General features: G+C 36.7%; 1 protein-coding gene across 6 annotated transcripts in view; it reads left to right on the top strand.

Annotated features, from left to right (window-relative positions):
* Nucleotides 1-24,191, top strand: part of ATG4C (autophagy related 4C cysteine peptidase) — a 92,344-nt gene that overhangs the window by 16,300 nt on the left and 51,853 nt on the right. For all 6 annotated transcript variants that reach the window (XM_077768108.1, XM_077768104.1, XM_077768103.1 and 3 more), the window contains 2 exons: nt 7,731-7,869; nt 15,976-16,059. In XM_077768108.1, the coding sequence (XP_077624234.1) occupies nt 7,794-7,869; nt 15,976-16,059 (160 nt within the window). In that variant the 5' untranslated portion in view covers nt 7,731-7,793. The remainder of the gene's footprint in view (nt 1-7,730; nt 7,870-15,975; nt 16,060-24,191) is intronic.

A 24,191-nucleotide genomic window follows, 5' to 3' on the forward strand; every position in this document is an offset into this window, starting at 1 on the left:
TCTTTTATATATATACATATATATAATGTATATGTATATATATGTATACATATGAAATTATTTTTGGAACCATTTGAGAATAAGTTGTATTCATCGTGACCATCTATGCCTAAATATTTTATTGTAGATTTCATAAAAATACTACTGTCATCTAGTTAGATCTGTCAAACTAATACCTTTTATAATTTTATTCCTTTTGCTCAGAAGCAGGTATTACATTTATCTTTTGTATTTCTTTTGTCTTCTTTAAGGTGGAAAGATTCCAAGCCTTTCTTTGTCTCACATGACACTGACATTTTTGAAGAATATAATTCTCTCTCCCCTTTTGAAATACATTATTCCTCATTTGGCGTTTCAGTAATGTTTCCCCATGCTAGGTTCAGATTTCGCATTCTAGGCTGGACTGCTGTATTTGATGTACTCTTCTCAAGACTCACCTCTGAAGGCAAAGAAAGGCCATCTGTTCCACATTGGCAAAATGACTGTTTAATAGACATTTTTAGTGAAGTTTAATTTACATATAGAAAAGTATACAGGGGCACTTGGCATAAGTATGTGTCCAACTCTTGATTTTGGCTCAGGTCATGATCTCATGGTTTTGTTTGAGCCCATGTCGGGCTCTGTGCTGTCAGTGTGGAGCCTGCTTGGGATTCTCTCTCTGACTCTCTGCCCTTCCCTTGCTCTCACGTGCTCTCTCTCTTAAAATGAATAAACTTAAAAAAAAGTTAGAAAAATACACAAATAATAAATGGACAGTTCTGTTATCACAAAGTGATCACGGACCTTTGTTTTTACCATGTAGATTATAATAGAACATTAGCACCCCAAAGCTTACCCTTGTATTTCCTCTTGGTCATTCCTTCCTCTTTCCCCTTTCCTGAAGGTAATCTCTTATCTGACTTCTAATATCACAGATTAGTTTTGCCTATTTTTGAACTTTTAGGAAGGGATTTGTGTGTGTGTGTTCTTTAGCTCAATATTATATTTATAAGATTTATTCACATTGTCGATATAGTTGTAGTTCATTCATTCAATGCTATATAATATTCCATTCAAAAAATATACCACTGAGGCACCTGGGTGGCTCAGTTGGTTAAGTGTCAGTTTAGGTCATGATCTCATAGTTCATGAATTCAAGCCCTGCACTGGGCTCTCTGCTGTCATCACAGACCCTGCTTTGGATCCTCTGTCTCCCTCTCTCTCTGCCCCTCCCCTGTTCATGTGACTCTCTCAAAATTACATATTTAAAAAAATATATACCGCAATACATCCATTTCACAGTTGATAGGCATTTAAGTTGTAAGTTTGGAGCTACTAAGAATAGTACTGCTGTTAACTAGAATTTAAATAAAATTTGAAAAAAAAAGAATAGTACTGTTATGAATAGGTTTATACATACACTTTATTGAACATACGTATGCATTTCTGTTGGATATATTCCTAGAAATGCAGTTTGTGGGTCAGAGGCTATGCAAATGTTCAGCTTTAATAGATAATGCCAAACATTTTTGCAAAGTGGTTTCATTAATTTTTAACCACACCAGTAGTGTGTAAGAGTTCCTGGTGCTCAGCATCTCTCTAACACTTGTAATTTACTGACTTTTTAAGATTTAGCAAATCTGGTGTGTTTGTAAGATAATCTCATTCTGTTTTCAATACTTGTTTTCCCTTTTAAAGACCTTTTCTTAGGCACATTGACCATTTGGTCATCCACTTATAAAATTATAAGTGTCATCCACTGATTAATATAAAGTTCTTGGGTAAGTCTTTTGTGTATTGTTCTACTGGTTTTTCTGAGATTTTGTTATTGACGTGTAGGAGGTCTTTGAGTATTCTATTTTTATTAATTGAAATATTATTGACATATTAGTTTCAGATGTACAACACTGATTTGATACTTTGAGAAATAATCACCACCATAAGGCTAGTTGTGTGTTACCATACAGAGTTACAAATTTGTCTTTCTTATGATGAGAACTTTTAAGATTTACTCTTAGCAACTTTCTGCTATACAGTATCCTGTTATTGACTGTAGCCATCACTGCTGTACATTATATCCCCACTGCATTTTTATTTTATAACTGTAAGTTTATAACTCTTAATTCCTTCACTCATTTTGCTGATCCCCATACCTCCTACTCTTTGGCAACTACCTGTTTTTTCTGTGAGTTTGTTTGTTTGTTTAGATTCCACATATAGTGCAGTCATACTGTGTCTTTCTCTAACTTATGTCACTTACCAAAATACCCACAAGGTCCATCAATGTTGTTGCAAATGGTAAGATTTTCCTTTTTTATGGCTGAATAGTATTCGTGTGTGTGTGTGTGTGTGTGTGTGTGTGTGTGTGTGAGAGAGAGAGAGAGAGAGAGAGACACTTCTTTATCCATTCATCCATTGATGGACACTTACGTTGCTTTTGTATCTTGGCTATTCTAAATAATCCTGCAGCGAGCATAGGGTGTACATATCTTGAGTTAGTATTTTAGTTTTCCTTGGATACTTAGAAAGGAATTGTTGAATCATATGCTATTTCTTTTTTTAATGTTTTGGTGAACCCACATACTGTTTTCCAAAGTGGCTGTACCAACAATGTACACAGGTCCCTTTTCTCCACATCCTCACCAATACTTATTATTTCTTATCTTTTTGAAAATAGCCATTTTGACAGGTATGAGGTGATATTCACTATGGTTTTGATTTGCATTTTTCTGATGATGAGTGATGTTCACGTGCCTGTTAGCCATCTGTGTGTCTACTTTGGGAAAATGTACATTCTGATCCTTTACACATTTTTAATCGAATTGTTTGATATTTTGTTATTAAGTTGTATGAGTTTTTTTAATATATTTTGGATATATACCCTTTATTGGATATAGGAGTTGCAATATTTTCTCCCATGTAGTAGGTTGCCTTTTTAAAAACAATTTTTTTTCATGTCTATTTATTTTTAAGAGGAAGAGGAATGAACATGAGCAGGGGAGGGTCAGAGAGAAAGTGAGACACAGAACCCGAAGCAGGCTCTGAGTTGTCAGCACAGAGCCCAACGTAGGCCTTAAACCTGCAAACCATGAGATCATGACCTGAGCTGAAGTCGGATGCTTAACCGATTGAGTCACCCAGGTGCCCCCATTCAGTAGGCTGTCTTACCATTTTGTTGATGGTTTCCTTCACTGTACAAAAGCATTTTAGTTTGATGTAGTCCCTGTTGTTTTTGTTTTTGTTGTCCTTGCCTTTGGATTCAGATCTGGTTATTCCTTTCTTATAGCATTTGATTTATACTGCTTTCTAACATGGTTCAAAGGATCACCTTCCAAAATCCTCTCTGCTCTCAAGTTAGTATTCTTAGAAACATCCATTTAAATTTTTGTTATGGAAATAAAGTGGGTTTCTGTCTTTATAGAAGACTGGAACTCAATTTTATTTATATAAAAGTAATAATTATAATTAACTCTTGAACAACACAGGTTTGAATGGCATGGGCCCACTTATACATTTATTTTTTTTTTTGTAAATACAGTACTATAAATTTATTTTATCTTATGATTTTTACTAACTTTTTTCTAGCTTTACTGTAAGAATATAGTATATAGAATATACTATAGTATATAGTAATATGACTGTATACTATAATTAATAGTATATAATGCCCCCAACCCCTGCATTGTACATTGTTCAAGGGTTCGTCTGTATACCAAATTATTAGACCAGCAACATCTTAGCTAGTTTGACCTTATGATAATAATTTTATTATTCTCATCTACCCTTTCTATGGTGACAATAAAAGTATTCTTATAGGATAGTCAAGGATATGTTCCAAAAATGTTTCAAATGTTTCATGTTTGGGAATATAGTTATTCTGAGTGAATGAATAGTTTATAGCAGAAATTTTGAGGAAAAATAATAATAAAAGAACAACTTAATTTATTCTACTTTAAGTTCCTTGAGGTTAGAAAATTTTCTCATTAATTTCTGAATCTGTTATTTATTTAGGAGTCATCATCTAAGATACAGATTCCTCATACAAAGTGTCTCACTTTGTCTTCATGTTCCCCCCACCCACTTTAAGGCATTAATTTTACATTCTTGCCTAGGACTATCTAAGGTATCCCTGGTAACCAGAGTTGTGAACTGTTTGAACCAAAGTCTTGCCTATGGCCTACTTTCTTTCTGACTTAAAAAGAAAATATATGCATGTACATTCTCTTATTTTCAACATTTGAATTTAGAAGATTCATGGTTGGTGGCTTTTTAACCATAAAAATTTTAAAGTCTAAAAATTACATGTTGTTTGTATAAGATTTGAAAAGGTAAACTGTAGTGGTATAAAAATAACCACACACAGGAGCACTTGAATGGCTCAGTCGGTTGTGTCTTTTTTTTTTTTTTTGAGAGAGAGAGGGTGCAAGTGAGTGAGGGGCAGAGAGAGAAAGAATCCCACAGAGGGCAGAGAGGGAGAAAGATAGGGGTGCCTGAGTGGCTCAGTCGGCATCCGACTTTGGCTCAGGTCATGATCTCAGAGCTTGTGAGTTTGAGCCCCTCATCAGGCTCTGTGCTGACAGCTCAGAAGCTGCCTGCTTCAGATTCTGTCTCTCCCTCTCTCTCTGCCCCATGCCCACTCACGCTCCATCTCTTTCTCTCCTTCAAAAATAAACATTAAAAAAAATTTTTTTTAAAGGAAGAGAAGCATGGCTCACCTGAATAGGGGCTCATGTTTTTACCTGAAGCAGGGCACAAGTTCACCCTAAGTGGGACTCGGCTCAGGTCATGGTCTCATGGTTTGGAGACTTCTCTCTCTCTCGCCATCTCTCTCTACCCCTGCCCCACTCTAAATAAATAAATAATTTGATTTTGGCTCTCAGGTCATGGTCTCACGGTTTGGAGCCTTCTCTTTCTTTCCCTCTCTCTCTCTCTGCACCTCCCCCACTCTAAATAAATAAATAAATAAACAAATAACCAACCGCGTACAATTTTACATCCAGAGAAACTTGTCAGTTTTTGATGTACTTCTTTCTAACTCTTCCCCTGTCCCTTCCCCAGCCAGTATCATATGATGAATAAAGTTTTAAGTTCTGCAATGTTTTGCCATTTTCACAAACTTTCTGAAGACATTTTTAATGGATGTGAATTCCATCATGTGGGTGCACATTTTATAAGCCTTTCTTCTTGCTTTTCCAAATTCTGTTAAATTATGCAATTTTCTGGAGGAAAATTTTTCTTTCCTTTTCTATATCCTAGTTGTCAGTGAAAAATATGTCCAATTGACAGAGGTTTATAACTTGTAGAGTGCTACTAGTGATATTCCTATATTTATTAATTTATCAGTTCACTATTCATTTAATAAACATTTTGAAAACCAACCAAATGCCAGGCAGAACTTAAGGACACTCAGAAAGTTGACCATCTAGTGGAAGAGGTAAGAAGTAATTACAATGCAGTATGATGAGTCCTGTGATAGAGGAAGATATAGGATCCTGTAGGAGCTAAGAACAAGGACATCTGTCTTAATTTGAGGTATGGAGGTGGGCAGAAATCTTACAGGTCTTATAAGAGGAGGTGAACCTTAAGCTGAGTCTTAGGGACTCAAGATAATAAGGTAGTCAAAAAGTGAGAGTGAGTAGGAAGACCTTCCAGGTGAAGGAAATAGCACATAAAAGGCATAAAGTATCAGATAGCATGTCCAATTAGGAAGCTTTCATATTAATATTAAAAATGGCTCCAGTATATGGTGCATGGGAAGGAGTGGCAAGAGAGTAAGCTAAGAAAGAGGGCAGACGTAATTTCTCGACGGGCCTTGAATATCATTCTCAAGGCTGAGAGTGTAAACATTAACATGGCAAAGTTCCTTGAGGAATGTGTTTGTAGCTCTAATTTTCTTTGGTACATCAGCAATTCTTAATAGCTCTTACTCTTTAAGCTCCTGATCTATATATATCCAGCTCCCTAGTTGGCCTCTCTAGAATATATCTAGAATGTAAGCTCCATGAGAGGAAGTATGTCCCTACTTTTGTCCTAAGCTGTGTCTACATTACCTTGAACAGTGCCTAGCAATAATTTATTGAATAATTAACTAAATGTTTGATAGAGAATCATGTATCTCTCAGAAGCATCTCAAACTACATATAAATCAAATTTGTGATCTTCATCCTCTAACCAGATCCTTTCTGATGTTCCCTATTTCAATCATTGTCACTATTTAGTTTCACAAGCCAGGAACATGGGTATATCTTTGGCATATCTGTTTTTATTGCCTTTCATAGTCATCTAATCACCAAGACATTGAAGTTTTGACACATTTCCTTATATGTCTGTTTCTCTCCCTCTTCACTGTTCCAGGTTATTATCATCTCTTTCCTAGTCCTGTACAATCCTAGGAAACTCTAATCATGTACTCTGGTCCTTTTTAGTCATTCTTTGTGCTGCTCTTAGAGTCAAACAAATCCACAGAAATCAGATTTTGATATTCCTGTTTGAAATCAGTTGTTCTTAGGGTGAAGAACAACATTTGTAGCATGGTCTACAAGGCTCTGTATGTTCTAGCCCATATCAAACCTTTGGCTGTTACATCTCAAGTGCCTTTTCTGGACTATCCATGCTCTAGTCATATTGGCTTTTCAATTTTTCCAATGGAACATGCTTTCTCCTGACTCTATAATTAGTAGCTTTTAGTACATATTGTAAAATGGGTCATCTATTGTTAGAGAAATAAATGTATCAGTACTTTTGAGGAAATATTTATAACCCATCAAGGGCACTTTCCTGTGTGGCACTGTTTTCTTGAAAAGTAAACTTCTGTAAGTTACTGTAAATAAACACAAGCATTTTAAAGTATAATTTGTTCCTCTTTGAGATTGTATCACACATCTCACCTTTCCCTCAAGTCAGTTATAAGACAAGTACTTACAAGCTACATTTATTCTTATTTGAAAGTAAGAAAACATTTTCTGTTATGAATTTAAGCTATTTTTTTTAAATGCTGCAGTATTGAGATAGGAAGGAAATGTAGGAAATGTGTTAAAAAACAAAAAAAACCAATTAGGTTTTTATATGAAAGTATATGACTTATACTTTTATAAGTATATATGAAAGTAATGACTTAATCAGTTTAAGTCAAAGCCTCCATTCTGAAGATAGTTGTCATTTCTTTTTTTTTTAATTAAAAAAATTTTAACATTTTTATTTATTATTGAGAGACACAGAGATAGAGCATGAGCATGGGAGGGGCAGAGAGAGGGGGAGACACAGAATCTGAAGCAGGTTCCAGGCTCTGGGCTGCCAGCACAGAGCCCATTGTGGGGCTTGAACTCACAATCCCTGAGATCATTACCTGAGCCGAAGTCGGACGCTTAACCGACTGAGCCACCCAGGCGCCCTGGTTGTCATTTCTTATAAGATTTAAAACCACCTTCCTATAATAACAAATAAAACAAGTAGAAAAGCCTCACAATTACTAAAGCTGAGTTGTTTTACTAAGCTAATTTATTCTTAATTGTGAGCACCTGGTGGAAATTATTGTTTGGTTTTGTATGATAATTTTTATTGTATATTTGGTATTAAATATTTTTGTAATTAAAATATTTATAAGAGAATATTGTATTCTGTTATGTAAAATGAGAAATCGGTTTGCTCATTTGTAGTTCAAGTTGTATTTAATCACTTAAGTAACTAGCAGGTATTGTACCATATAATATATATTCATTACTGATTTTTCTTTAATTATTTTTCCTTTTTAGTCAAAAGATTAAACTTTACAGAAGAATGCAATCAAGTGATGGCTTTTCCTTTAGAATTTGAATATGGAGGCCACAGGAACAGATGAAGTTGATAAGCTAAAAACTAAATTTATATCTGCTTGGAACAACATGAAATATAGTAAGTATCATGATTTAAAAATTATATAAATCCAAAGAAATATTTGAAGATGTATATCATCTGCCCTATAAATTCACTGACAATTGCTTGAGGTTTTCTTTGAATGAAATATTTATGCAAGGAATCTAAATAAGAATATATTCTGAAGAAAAGAGCCAAAAATCATCATAAACATTGCCTAGAAACTTAGGCATACCGTGTGGTCCTTTTTTCTTTAAACATTCAGAAGCAAAAAGAATTTATTTAGGTGATGATAATACCTCAGTTTTTCAGACTCAGTTTCAGGCAACCGTATGTATAAACCAAGAAGCAAGCAAAACAGACCTTTGAACACACCAAGCAGATAATTTTCACACACCAATACCTATGAATTTCTTTTAGACCCTGATGTTTAACCTAGTTATTCTTGGTTTGCGAACAAATCCATTAAGGATCATACGGTGGTTTTAAAGCCCACCTTGGACTAGGAACAAATTGGAGATGAAGAAGTTTTCAAAGATGGAGAAATACTCAGCAGAACCAGTTTCAACGGAAAGAAGTTTATATCCATAAAATAGGAATGATAACCCACGAACCGCGAGATCATGACCCAAGCGAAAGTCGGACGCTTAACCGACTAAGCCACCCAGGTGCCCCAGGTTATATTTGTCACTGGGAAGGAAGTCAGCATCCCTCGCAGGTATATTTTGTTAATAATGGTATCCCTGGGGGGCACCTGGGTGGCTGAGTCAGTTGAGCGTCCCAACTTCAGCTCAGGTCATGATCTCACGGTTCGTGAGTTCGAGCCCTGCGTCGGGCTCTGTGCTGACTGCCAGCTCAGAGCCTGGAGCCTGTTTCGGAGTCTGTGTCTCCCTCTCTCTCTGACCTTCCCCTGCTCACGCTGTCTCTCTCTCTCCTAGAAATAAATAAAAATATTAAAAAAAAAATAGGAATGATGACATTTAGAAAAATCCCTTTATAATGCAAATTCAGGTAAAACACAATGGACTTTTGGCCATTTGGAAAGCATGGCCAGCTAGAGGCCATGTTAGATAGTTACAACTTGATAATAAGACATTGTATTTGAAAACTATGAGCATTGACTTTTTAAAATTTGATATCTAATATACTAAAAAAATCATCCTTTTTATGATTCAGTGGTTTTCAGCATATTTACAAGATTGTACAACCATCATCACTAGCTACTTCCAGAACATTTTTATCACCCCAAAATGCAACCCTGTACCTATTAGCACCTACTCCCTATTCCTCCCCACCTCTTCTCCAGCCCTGGCCACCACCAGTCTAGCTACTGTCTCTATGGATTTGACTGTTCTGGACATTTCATATAAATGGAATTATGCAACTTGTGGTCTTTTGTGTCTGACTTCTTTCGCTTAGCGTAATGTTTTCAAAATTTATCCATATTGTAGCATATATGTATCAATACTTCATTCCTTTATATGACTGAGTAATATTTCATTGTATGGCCATACCACATTTTCTTTACCCATTTATTAGTTTATCGACATTTGGGTTGTTTTTGAATTTTTGGCTAATATGAATAGTGCTGCTATGAACACTGTGTACAAGTTTTTGTGTGAACATATGTGTTCAGTTCTCTTGTGTATACACCTAAGAGTAGAATGGCTGGATAATACATTAACTCTAATTTTAACTTTTTGAAAAACTACCAAGCTATTTTCTAAAGTAGCTACACCATTTTACATTCCTATCAGCAATCTTTGAGGGTTTGAATTTCTCCACATCCTCACCAGCACTTTTTGTTGTCCATCATTTTTATTGGAGCTATTCCAGTGGGTATGAAGTATCTCAATGAGCTTGATTCGCATTTCCTTGATGAATAATGATATTAACCAACTTTCTATATACTTACTGACTTTTTGTATATATTCTTTGGGAAATATCTATTCATATCCTTTGTGTATTTTTTAACTTGGTTATTTGTCTTTTTATTATGAGTTGTAAGAGTTCTTTATATATTCTAGATAGAAATCTCTTAGCAAATATATGATTTACAAATACTTTCTCCCATTTTGGGGTTGTCTTTTCACTTTCTGATAGTGTCCACTCAAGCACAAAACTTTCAAATTTTGATGAAATCCAGTTTATTTATTTTTTCTTTGGTTGTTTGTGCTTTTAATATCCTATTTAAGAAGCTGTTGCACAAATCAAGATCATGAAGATTTATATCTCTGTTTTTTAAGAGTTTTATTATTTTAATTAAAGAAACCTTTTTTTATTTTAGAGAAAGTGCGGGGAAGCTAGCGTGAGTTGGGGAGAGGGGCAGAGGAAGAGAGAGAATCTTTTTTTTTCTTAAATAGTTTATTGTCAAGTTGGTTTCCATATAACACCCAGTGCTCATCCCAACAAGTGCCCTCCTCCATGCCCATCACCCACCTTCCCCTCTCCCCCACCCCCTTCAACCCTCAGTTTGTTCTCAGCATTTAAGTGGAGAAAGAGAGAATCTTAAGCTCCGCACTAAGTGTGGAGCCTGATGAGGGATCCTCGGATCTTATGACCCTGGGATCATGACCTGAACCACAGTCAAGAGTCAGACGCTTAACTGACTGAGCCACCCAGGAATCCCAAGAATTTTATTATTGATCCATTTTGAGTTAATTTTTGCATGTGATGTGAGGTAGAAGTCCAATTTCATTTTTGTATGTAGTTGTCCCAGCACCATTTTTTGAAAAGACTATTCTTTCTCCATTGAATGGTCTTGATACCCTTGTCTAAATCAGTTGACCATAGATATTCAGGTTTATTTCTGGACTTCCAATTCAATTCCATTTATGTATACATCCATCCATGTGCCAGTACCACACTCTCTTGATTACTTTAGCTTTTTGTAAAATTACAAAATTGGAAAGTGTGATTCCTTCAACTCTGTTCTTCTTTTCCAAGATTATTTTGGCTCTTCTGGATGAATTTTTGATAATCTTATCAATTCTTTGTGCAAGAAATTCAGTTGGGATTTTGATAGAGATTTCAGTGAATTTGTAGATCACTTGGAGAGTATTGCCATCTTAACAGAGTATTGTCATATTAAATCTTTGATCCATGGACATGGGATGTGTTTCCTTACATTTAAGTTTATAATTTTTTTAATCATGTTTTGTGGTTTTCTACTTAATAAAGCTTGTACTTTTTTTGGTTAAGTTATTCTTAATTATTTTATTCTTTTTGATGCTATTTTAAAGTGAATTGTTTTCTTTCTTCAAGTTTGATTGTTGCTAGTATATAGAAATACAGGTGCTTTTTGTAATTTGATCCTGTGTCTTGTAAGTGTGATGTTCTACTTTATTAGCTCTAATAGTTGTTTGTGGATCGCTTCGGATTTTCTGTATGTATCATGTTACCTGAAATAGAGGCTTAGGTTCTTTTTAAGACATTTAATTTGGTGAATAGGTTATGTAATGAAGATTTCATTTGTAAGGTGAAAATTTTCATACAGGCACTAGATAACCTGTTTTTATTTTATTGTTTTTTAAATACAAATCACTTTTATTTTTAAATACTTTTGAGAGAGAGAGAGCGAGCAAGGGAGGGGCAGAGGGAGAGGGAGACAGAGAATCCAAAGCAGGCTCTGCATGCTGTCGGTGTAGAGCCTGATGTGGGGCTTGAATTCATCAGTCATGAACTTATGACCTGAGCCGAAGTCTGAAGCTTAAAAGGACCAAGCCACTCAGGTGCCCCTAGAATAACCTATTTTAGCAGTATCCTAGGAATTGTTACTTAAACTATTATTTACATATGTGTTGTTTTTCTCATCTAGATATTTAAGTGGCCATCGTAAAATTATGGTAATTTCTAATCTCTGAAGAACAGATGGTTTAAGGTGACTAAGTGTTCTAGATAGCTTCAAGTTATGGACTAGTATTTTTGTTTGATTTTTATTGGTTGAAAATCACTCTGAAATGTCTTCTGTATTCTCCTTGCTTAAAGTTTGTCTGGTATGGGTCGTGTAGGAAGGACTAACATTATTGAGCACTTACTAGCATTTAAAAAAAAATTTTTTTAATGTTTATTTATTTTTGAGAGAGAGAGCCAGATAGACCATGAGTGGGGGAGGGGCAGAGAGAGAGGGAAACACAAAGTCTGAAGCAGCCTCCAGGCTCAGCCTTCAGCACAGAGCCCAATGCAGGGCTTGAACCCATGAACAGCAAGATCATGACCTGAGCTGAAGTTGGAGGCCTAACGCACTGAGCCACCCAGGAGTAGATAATTTTTGTACCTTATTTAAATCTCATATCTTTCTGAGATAAAAATATTTCTGAGATTTTTTTTAATATTTTTATTTATTTCTAGGAGAGAGACAGAGAGACAGCGTGAGCAGGGGAGGGTCAGAGAAAGAGGGAGTCACAGACTGAAACAGGCTCCAGGCTCTGAGCTGGCAGTCAGCACATAGCCCGACGCGGGGCTCGAACCCACGAACCGTGAGATCATGACCTAAGCGAAAGTCAGACGCTTAACCGACTAAGCCACCCAGGCGCCCCTCTGAGATTTTTTTTATTTAGAAAACTGAGATTAACATATTTGTGGTCACATATCCAGGTAATAAGTCATGAAACTGGTATTTAAACCCAGCCTCCCTTGCTCCCCAGTCTTGCTCTTCTCTCTTGCTCTTCTCTGAATACAGTGAACATAATTTGGGATTATTTTTGTCAATGTCAATATTAAGAAATGATGAATATGAAACTAGAAGTGGCATAGCACTTAAGATTTAAAAGACTCTGGACCTTACTTTCTGGAAAACCTGCTTACTTTTTGCTTTTTTCTCCCCTACCTCCTTTTATTGCATCACTTTATGATGTGTGTGAACCTGACTTCCTTTTTAAAAGTGGTAATATGTAAACCATCCTTCTTCTGGATGTTTCAGATCCTTCGGGAAATAATTATCATCTGCTATTTCTACATTCTTTAGCTTGTTTGGATCTTTTTTTTTTTTAATTTNTTCTGAGAGAGAGAGAGAGACCGTGTTAGCAGGGGAGGGTCAGAGAGAGAGGGACACAGAATCTGAAGCAGGCTCCAGGCTCAGAGCTAGCTGTCAGCACAGAGCCCGACGCGGGGCTTGAACCCACAAACTGAGAACATGACCTGAGCTGAAGTTGGACGCTTAACCGACTGAGCCACCCAGGTGCCCCAGAATATATTCTTGAGTATGAAGAATTCTGATGCAGAAGAATTCTGATGCATATATATTTTTCAATATGTATAAGAAGAACTTATAATCACACTTCTTATTCATGGCTCCTTCCTGTGCCCCAGGCTCTGTTATCTGACGTCTCTACAGATTTTACATCCTTCATTTTTCCGTCTCTGTTTCCCACAGCGTCCTGGTTCAGCATCAACAAGCTAGGGCAGAGACAGTGGCATATTTCTTACACTACTTTTATAAAGATAAAATTGGTCAACTAAAACCAAATAATCAAAAGAAAAAAAAAGAATATTCTATAGACTAGTCCTTTGTCATACTGGTCTAATTCGGCTTTGACATGCCTGTGGAAAAAGAGAGGGAAATGACTGGGCCTTATGAGAAGTCTGGAGCCTTTTTATGTACCTAGCATCATGGAGAATTAAAAGAAGTCAGTCTGTTATGGGGGTTAGGTCCTGCCAGGATTTGCACAGGAAGTGTAAGAGTGAGAGAGTATGCACCATTTGAGTAATGGTTGAGCTTTAAAAGCACCGTAAATCTGTGCTCAAGTAAAATGTGGATCCTTGCAATGCCCCAGCCTCTTAAGAAATCAGATTCACAACTTCTCTTTTCTTGAGGAAGTATTGGTGAATGGTAAGAGGGGGTAGGCAGAGGCTAGAGCATAGGGAGAAAGAGAAGTTCCTCCTTGAAGATTGTTTCCTTTTATTTGAAGTTGTTTTTGTGAAGTTGTTAAAATTTGCTTTAGAAGTACTGCCTTTGGAGGGGGAGGGGGTTATTACTATTTGGGGATTAGAATCATTCTGGTACACGGTACTAATAATTCTCAGAGATAATGTTTGTAAAGTGCCTCGCCTAGTTCCTAGTATACAATAGGATCAGTCAATACCATTTTCCCCCCTGGAGTTCAGAGAAGAGCATCAGAGCCAGGTGAGAAAAAAAATGGCTTAGAAGTATATACATGAGGGTGTGGAGCCTGCTTAAGATTCTCTTCTCTTCCTCCCTTTGCTCCTCCCTGGCTCACGCTCGCTCTCTCTCAAAAAAAAAAAAAAAAAAAAAAAAAAAAAAAAAGCATGCAGGAGCTATAAGAAGTAGATAGGCTGATATTGGGGAGGACATTTTTGTCATGGGATAGTATAAACTGAACAGCAAAGCCCACTTTGAGTACAGGTGAAAAGTAGTGGAAAAGATGACTGTAAAGGTAATTTGTATCATATTTTGGAATGTCTGTAGTATCACTGAGAAGCTCATAATAAGTCTGTTAAGTAATGGGTCACTGAGGATGGTTTTTGAGCAGAAGAGTTACCTGTTCAAAGCTGAGCCACAGGGAAATTAATTTGGCAGTGACATGTGGCCTATGCTAGAGTGAGGAAAAACTGATGACACAGAAACCATTTTGGAGAGTAGTGCAGTAACCCAAGTAGAACTTAATGTAAACCTGATTCATGTATTTATTTGCCATTCTTTCTTTCCAGCAAATTCAAATACTTTCATCTTCTTTATGATGAGCACCTATTTCTATTTGGTTTTTTTTTTATGTTTATTTGTATTATAGTACTTTGGGGAGCACTTTCATAAAAAGTCACTTATTTTACATTTCCTAAAACCTTTTCAATATAAATGGCAGCTAGTTTACTTAAGAGTAGACCTAAGTCTGTTGACTGACTCCCAATTTCAGATTCTTTCTGTTTATATGCTCTTGCATGTTACGAGCTGCTTTTAAGTCTGCCCTTAGTAGTCAGGAATTTCATATACTTAGGAATACTCAGGAATATAATGGGCAAGTGATTTTTCTTAGGAAATTGAGAACTATTAACGGCATCATAAAAAACCAAGAGGATAGACACAGTTTCATAGGAAGAAAACGGGAGGAATTGGAGTTTTCAGCTACAGTTGGGAATTGAGGATTTGGAGGTAGAAAACTGAGATGGGGCTCTCTGAAAGCTTTATTCACTATTTTCAGATATCCTCAGGCAGGTGAAATGGGGTTATAACATTTACCTAGGAAACTTCAGGGATCCACATTTATCACAAGCAGTAGTGTATTGTGTTATCTTTTCCCTAAATTACTTCATTGGAATACTCAATTACTTTAAATATTTTAATTATCTAAGATGGAAGGTAATACAGGAAATTGGTAACATTTGTTACATATGGGAAAAAGAGGTTAATGTCAGAGAAATTAGTGGAATTTGTACTGTCTTTTTTACAGTAACATTTATTTTTAAAAAATATTTACTTTTGTGAGAGAGAGCACGTGCACAGAAGTGGGGGAGAGGCAGAGAGAGAGAGGAGTAAAGAGGATCCCAAGTGGCCTCTGCGCTGACAGCAGTGAGCCAGAAGCAGGGCTCGAACTCATGAACTGCAAGGTCGTGACCTGAGCTAAAGTCAGACATTCAACTGACTAAGCCACCTAAGCACCCCTGTACTGTTATTTATTTATTTATTTGGTAATTTTTAATCTTTACTTGAGAGAGAGAAAGAGATAGAGTGTGTGCATGGGAGAGGGGCAGAGGGAGAAAGAGTATCCTAGGCAGGCTTGATCCCACAACCCTGAGATCACGACCTGAGTCAAAGTCAAGAGTTGGATGCTCAACCAACTAAGCCACTGAGGCGTCTATAGAATTTGTACCTTTTAAGTTTTATACCATAAGAACATTGTGGGGGGGTAAAAAAGAACATTGTGACCTGTTTGAGAATAAAATAAAATTAAGTTCTTTTCTTTCTCATGCTCTTCACACGGATGGAATGTATTTAAAATACTTAACTATGTTTGAAGGTACCATAAATGACCTGTATTTTCAGTTCACTATCCACATATTTTGCTATTCTTGTAAAAAATACATGTTCATAGTTGAGAAATGATGATCTGAAATTAAAAAGAAAATGTTGCTACACTTTTAGTGTGAAATCCTTTAATTGTAAAACTATTTTCCTCTTTTCGTGTTTAGGTTGGGTGCTGAAAACAAAGACATATTTTAGTAGAAATTCCCCTGTATTGTTGCTTGGAAAATGTTACCATTTTAAATATGAAGGTAAGTGCTAAATTTGTAACCCATTTAGTATTTGTATTCATTCATTGTATAAAAGTTTTCATTGTTTTATTTTCAGATTAATTTACTTTTAGCATAGTTTTTTTGTTTTTTACTTCTACTTTTTTATTGTGGTAAAATAATAACAGAATTTACCTTCTTAGTTTTAAGAAATTTATATATTTTGAGAGAGAGAGAGGAAGAGTTCTGGAGATAAATGTTGGTAATTTTATTAGCACAACACTGTGAATGTATTTAAAACCACTGAACTGTACACTTAAAAATTATTAAGTGTGCATGAGCGTGCATAAGAACAGGAAAGGGCAGAGGGAGAGGGAGAGAGAATCCCAAGTAGGCTCTGTGCTGTCAGCATGGAGCCTGATGTCAGCGTGGAGCTGGATCCCATGAACTGTGAGATCATGACCTGAGCTGAAATCAAGAGTGGGATGCTTAACCAACTGAGCCACCCAGGTGCCCTGTACTGTCTTAATAATTTTAAAAAAAATTTTTAATATTTCTCTTTGAGAGAGCAAGCACACACATGCATGCGTGCAAGTGGGGGAGGGGCAAAGGGAGGGAGACACAGACTCCAAGGCAGGCTCTGGGCTCCGAGCTGTCAGCACAGAACCCAATACAGGGCTCACGAGATCCTGACCCGATCCATGAACCACGAGATCATGACCTGAGCTGAAGTCGGAGGCCTAACCGACTAAGCCACCCAGTGCCCCAACTTTTTTTCTCAATGTTTTATTTATTTTTGACAGCAAGTGGGGAAGGGCAGAGAGAGAAGAGAGACAGAGGATCCTATGGAGGTTCTGCACTGTCAGCACAGAGCCTAATGTGGGGCTTGAACTCATGAACAGTGAGATCGTGACCTGAGCTGAAGTCAAGGGTCAGACCCTTAACTAATTGAGCCACTCAGGTACCTCAACCATCATTCTACTTTTTATGCCTCTGTTTTGGCATATTTCTTTTAAGAGCCTGCATTTTATGTAACATGTTTGGTTTTCTAGTGAGCTCTTTGAGGATGAGAATTATGACCCCTTTTGTTATATCCTTCACAGTTTTGGATTTATAGTTTGAGTGTTAATTAAATATTATTTGAATTGATCATAATATTCTTTATCAAGTTCTCTGATGATAACTTTAAAGTATATGCTAATATGAATGGACATTTTTCCAAAGAAGACATCCAGATGGCTAACAGACACATGAAAAGATGCTCAATTATCACTCATCATCAGGGAAATACAAATTAAAAGTACAGTGTGATATACCACCTCACACTTGAAAGAATAGCTAAAATTAACAACTCAGGAAACCACAGATGTTGAGGATGCATAGAAAGAGGAAACACTTTTGCACTGTTGGTGGGAATGCAAACTGGTGCAGCCACTCTAGAAAACATCATGGAGGTTCCTCAGAAAATTAAAAATAGAGCTACCCTATGACCCAGCAATTGTATTACTAGGTATTTACCCAAGGATATAAAAATGCTGACTCGAAGGGGCACATGCACCCCAATGTTTATAGCAGCACTATTAATAATAGCCAAAGTATGGAAAGAGCCCAAACGTCCATCAACTGAAGAATGGATAAAAAAGACGGTATATATACACAGAGAATGAAATCTTGCCATTTGCAACAACATTGATGGAGCTAGAGTGCATTATGCTAAGTGAAATAAGTCAGTCAGAGAAAGAGAAATACCATGTGAATTCACTCATACATGGAATTTAAGAAACACAACTGATGAACATAAGGGAAGAGAAGGAAAAATAAGATAAAAACAGAGAGGGAGGCAAACCATAAGAGCCTCTTAAATACAGAGAACAAACTGAGGGTTACTGGAGGAGAAGTGGGTGAGGGAATGGGCAAATGGGTGATAGGCATTAAGGAGGGCACTTGCTGGGATGAGCAATGTGTGTTATATATAAATGATGCATCACTGGATTCTACTCCTGAACCAATCCTGCATTGTATGCTAACTGAAAAAGATTGAGAAAAGAAAGTATATGCTAGTAATTTAAAGTATCACCTTACTTAACCTAAAAATGGTAGATTTTCTGATTCTTTTGTTTTTTAAGTTTATTTATTTTGAGAGAGTGTGAGCATGATTGGGGGGGGGAGGTGGCGGTGGCACTGTGCAGAGCGTGAAAAGAGAGAGAATCCCAAGCAGACTCCACTCTGTCAGTGCAAAGCCAGATATGGGACTCTATCCCACAAACTGTGAGATCATGACCTGAGGTGAAGTCAAGAATTAGAGGCTTAATGGACTGTGCCACCCAGGCACCCCAGATTTTCTAATTCTTTTTTTTTTTAATGCTTATTCATTTTTGATAGAGACACACACAGAATGCCAGTGGGGGAGGAGCAGAGAGAGAGGGAGATACAGAACTGAAGCAGGCTCCAGGCTCTGAGTTGTCAGCACAGAGCCTGATGTGGGGCTCGAATCCATGAATTATAGATCATGATCTGAGCTGAAGTCAGATGCTTAACCGACTGAGTCACCCAGATGCCCCTAGATTTTCCAATTCTTAAGGATGTTCCAATTTCTGAAATTACGGACTTTATTTAATGTTTTTGAGTTTCCACATATGCCCATCCTTTAAATAATTATGTATTTTCTTTTAATAATTTATGTCACTTAATGAATGCCTTCCTTGTATTAGGCATCATGCTAAGCTCTTTGTCTTTAATTCTCACAGGAAGCCTACAAGGTTGATTCAAGTACCTTATGGGTATGAAAACAGGAGCTTAGAGAAGTTAAATAATTTCTCCAATGTCACACAGGTATTAAATGGCATAGCTGTGGGGCGCCTGGGTGGCTCAGTCAGTTAAATGTCCAACTTCGGCTCAGGTCATGATCATGTGGTTCATGAGTTTGAGCCCCATATCAGGCTCTGTGCTGACAGCTTGGAGCTTGGAGCCTAGTTCACATTCCCTCTCTCTCTGCTCCTCTCCGGCTTGCACTAGGTTGTCTCTGTCTCTCTCAAAAATAAATAAACATTAAAAAAATTTTTAAGAATGGCTGAGCGAAATAAGTAAGGCAGAGAAGGACAAATATCATATGTTTGCACGTATAGGAGGATTAGGAGGAACTTGACGGAGGAACAAGGGGGAGAAGAAGGGCGGAAATGGTGGGGGAAAGGGAGAGAAGCAAACCATGAGAGACTCTTGAATGCTGACAAAAACTGAGGACTGATGGATGTGGGGGGAGGGGGAGATGGGCATAGAGGAGGACACTTGTGGGGATGAGCACTGAGTGTTATGTGGAAACTAATTTGACAATAAACTATTAAAAAAAAAAAAAAAAGAATGGCTAGCTGTAATTTAAACCAAGACTATGTCTCACTTTAATCCTGGCGCTTTTTTTCCCTACTATTTGTCTTTTCTTGGTTTTGTGTGTATGAGTGTGTGTGTGTGTGTGTGTGTGTGAGAGAGAGAGAGAAGGAGAGAATGTATGTGAAAATATGTCACTATCAAGGCTTTTATTTTCGGTTGACCTATTTTGGCATCTAATTTGTCAGTAATTTTCTGAAGCCTTGTAAATGTCTTGTAATAATAACAGCTAACATTTATTGAGTATAGTGCCAGGTAGTATTTTAAGTAATTCACATGTTTAACTCATTGAGGCCTCACAGCATTCTTTAAAATTTTTTTTTTTTAATGTTTATTTATTTTTGAGAGTGAGACAGAGTTTGAGCAGGCAAGGGGTGGAGAGAGACACATACACACACACACACGGAATCTGGAGCAGGCTCCGGGCTCCAGGCTGTCAGCACAGAGCCCAGTGTGGGGCTCAAACTCATGAACTGTTCGATCATGACCTGTGCTGAAGTCAGACGTTTAACCGACTGAGCCACCCAGGCGCCCCTGAGTCCTCATAGCATTCTTGAAGGATGAGTAGGAAGGTGATGGATAAAGAAGGGATGTGTTTTAGATCAATAGAATGGCATGAAATTTTAGAAAGTATATTTAACAAACAGCGAGATACCCAGTACAGATATGGAAAGAATTCTGGAAAAGATCAAACTATGGAGGAGCTTCTTGAATGCTGTGCTAAAGAGTTATGTCATTTGTTTATAGGCAGAAGAAAGTATGGGCTTTGGAGTCAGACATAAGCGCTTTTGAATTTTGGCTCTTTTTACTAATTAGTTGTTACTTTAGGCAAATTATTTAATCTTCCTAAGTATTAATGATAATGGTTTCATAAGGGCTTAGTGATGTGGCTGTTAAGCATCCTAAATGGTATTATTATTCATGATATAATAAATTGGAGAAAAAGTTATTAGAATTTTTAAAAATTTAATTTAGCTTTTCAAAGTAATCTCCACATTCACTGTGGGGCTAAACTCATGACCCCAGGGTCAAGAGTCACATGCTATACTGAATAAGCCAGCCAGGCACCCTGTTTTAGAATTTCTTTTTAAGGATAGCATTGTATACTTTTTTGGATGAAATACTTTGAACAGAACCTTGTAGTGGGCTCTTGGGCGTCCTCAACTCAAGAGACAAAAAGTAAATGATAATAAGAGATCAGAATAAGAGAAATAGAAGACTACAGTTGACCCCTGAACAATGGGTTTGAACTTTATAGGTCTACTTGTATGCAGATTTTTGTAATAAATACAGAACAGTACTGTAATTATATTATCCTTACAATTTTCTTAATATTATTTTCTTTTGCTTATTGTAAAAATACAGTATATACTACATATACAAAATATATGTTCATTGACTGTTTATGTTATCACATAAAGGCTTCTGGTCAACAGTAAGCTATTAGTAGTTTAAATGTTTGGGAACTCAAAACTTCTGTATGTAGATTTTTGACCCCTAACCTCCTATTGTTAAAGGTCGGCTGTAATTTGCTTTGGTTTAGGAATGGTGATACAGGGATGAAGAAGGTTGTAAGGATATAGAAGGAGAAAGGAGAGGAGCTAGAAAGGAGGCTGCATGTCCACGGAGACACTCCCTTGTTGACATCCCTTCATCTTAAGTAAAGTCAATTAAGTTCATGAGATGATTGATCTAAGAGGAGTTCTTTTGGAAAGGGGATGAATTTGGCATCTGGAATGAAGAAGACAACTTGTATTGCAGAAGCTGGGAGCAGGGAGGACCATTAAAACTTAAGCTCTGGAGAATTGACGGAAATTTGGGGGCTAGTTCTAGACTCCTACGTGTCACAGAATTTTGGCTTAAGCAGGTTTTTTAAGTTTTCAGAGAAATAGAAAGTGGGGTGCCCAGCTGGCTTCTTAACTTACAATTGTTGTTATTATCTTAGATTTCTGAACAACAGAATGGCAAATTTCATTTAAATTACTTTCAGTGATCATATAGTGAGAATGTACTGGTTAGGATATTATCTTGCCCAGAAGTATAGAATAATCATAATAAATGCATTCCTTGGAAGAATAACTGATAGAAGAAAGACTGGGAGTCAGTTAACAAGATACAATGACTCTGATACAGGGTAATTGAAATGGAAAGGAGGGGATGGATGTGAGATACTGTAAAATAGAATCAACAGTTTCTAACAAATAACTGGTTTTGGTAATATGAGAGACAGAGAGGAGATAAAGAAGACTTAAAAACTACTATCTTGGGGACGCCTGGGTGGCTCAGTTGGTTAAGCAGCACACTCTTGATTTCAGCTCAGGTCATGATTTCATAGTTCCTGAGTTCAAGCCCCATGTCAGGCTCTGCACTGAAAGTGTGGAACCTGCTTGGGAGTCTCTCTCTCTTTCTCTCTCTCTCTCATAAATAAACTTAAAAAAAAAAAAAAAACACTTCACTATCATCTTGGATGATAGGTAGTGTTAGTAACCATATGGTATACTAAAGGAAGCATGGGTTTGGGGTTATGTATAGTGTTTGAAGTAGACTCTTTAGAAATGAACAGTCTGAAGTAGGCTGTTGAGAATTGATTTGTAGTTATCTTCATTGAGGCCAGTGGATATGGTTACATTGATTTTAAGTGTAGGTGGAGAATATCCACCTTTAAGGATATCCTGATGAAGAATTAGTGAATAAACTTAAGAAGGCATAGACAATATATAGGACAAAACTCCACATTGGTATATTATCAGAGACCAAAGGAAAGAGATTTTCATTAAGAAAGAGTTGGACAAAGTGCCTAATGCTCAAAAAGAGGTTGAGTAGGAAATAGCCTCAGTAGAAGATCTAGGATTTGTTAAGAGAAATTGCTGATGACTTCTGAGACAGCAGTTTCACTAGAGTGGTGAAGATAGAAAAGTAATAGCAACTAACCTGCATTTACTCATTGTGGGTTTGTATTATGCATCAAAGCCAAACTGTATTGTTTTAAGGAGCTAGTGGTTATATTCTGGTAGAGAAGAGCTTCTTTTGTTTTTTTTTTTTTAAATTTTTTAAAATGTTTTTATTTCTGAGAGACAGAGAGAGAGAGAGAGAGGGAGAGAGAGAGGAGAGAGAACGTGAGCAAGGGAGGGTCAGAGAGAGAGGGAGGTACAGAATCTGAAACAGGCTCTAGGCTCTGAGCTAGCTGTCAGCAGAGCCCAATGCGGGGCTCGAACCCACGAACCGTGAGATCATGCCCTGAGCCGAAGTCAGACGCTTAACCGACTGAGCCACCCAGGTACCCCAAGAGAAGAGCTCCTTATATAAAACATAAAATACAACTATACAGGAAAATATTGATCAATTTGACCAAATTCAAATTTAAAGTATGTACATGACAAAAGACACCATAAAAAAGTTTCATAGCAAGCAAGGAGGGAAGATATTTGTACACGCTTTCTCTCATTCTGTTTTTGTGTACAAAATACACAAATGTATCTGTGTGTATACGCATGAAGATCTTTCTGTCTCTCCATCTAGATCTTAAACAAAATGTTAGTCTCCAAAATAATAATGAACTACAAATTAATAAGAAGCACATAAACAACCCAAGAAAAAATGAGCCAAGAATATGAACAAACTAGGCACTTTTAAGGTAGAAACTTGACAAAATATAGGAAAGTGCTCATGCTAGTAATAAAAGGAGTACAGATTAAAATGAGATTATTTCTTAGTCATCAGATTAGCAAAAATTTAAAGGTTTCAAAATATCAAATGTTAGCAAGGACATGAAGAAATAAGAATTCAAACATTGCTGATGGGAGCATAAATTGATAAAACCTCTTCATGAGAAATTTGAGAGTACTTAGAAAAATTGAAAATATATACATTTTAAGACCCAGCAATTTGACCTTTAAATATTTATCATAGAGAAGTTTGCTGTATGTGTGAACACATGTATAAGGATATTTAATGTAGTTTTATTAAAATAAAAAGTTGGAAACAACTTAAATATTCATTGGTAGGGGGTTTGATAAATAAGAAAATTCATTTACTCCCCAAATATTTATTGAGCGCCTTATTATGTGCCAGGCACTGGAGTTAATGCTGAAAGTATGAGAAGCACAGTCCGTACTCTCAAGGAGCTTACCGTCTAGCAGATAAGAGACATTAAACAAAAGTATAATAGTTGTTAATCCCATTATGATATTTATGGTGAAGCAGAAGTATAGGCTGCTATAAAACTACAGAAGGAGAAAAAATTAGAAAGGTGGCTAATGGATGCATTTCAAAATAGCTTAAACAATAAGGGGATGTATTACCATACACAAACAGAAGTCCTATGTAGGAATGGCTCTAGGTTGGTTAATTCAGTGCCTCTATGACATCTCGGACTCCTGTTCTATTCATCTTCCCACTCTGCTAAATCTCAGCATGTTGGCCTTATCTTCACCTATCACTCCTTAAAGTAGCATGTGTCTATTTCAGTACAAAGATAGGATATATGACAGACATGACAGAATCCAGTGAAAGAAAGACTTTTTCTTCTTTGTATTACTATTTTTTTAAATGTTTATTTATTTTTGAGAGAGAGAGAGAGAGAGTGGGGGGGGGTGGAGGGAGAGAGAGGGGAATAGAGGATCCAAAGCAGGCTCCATGTTGACAGTAGAGAGCCCAATACAGGGTTTGAACTCACAAAACGTAAGATCATGACCTCAGCTAAAGTTGGATGCTTAATGGACTGAACCACCCAGGAGCTCTGTATTATTTCTTTATTATAAATAGTAAATTTTTATTATTTTAATAGTTTTATA

Source organism: Crocuta crocuta, unplaced genomic scaffold (genome assembly GCF_008692635.1).
Source record: "Crocuta crocuta isolate KB4526 unplaced genomic scaffold, BGI_CrCroc_1.0 scaffold85, whole genome shotgun sequence".
Classification (NCBI taxonomy): domain Eukaryota; kingdom Metazoa; phylum Chordata; class Mammalia; order Carnivora; family Hyaenidae; genus Crocuta; species Crocuta crocuta.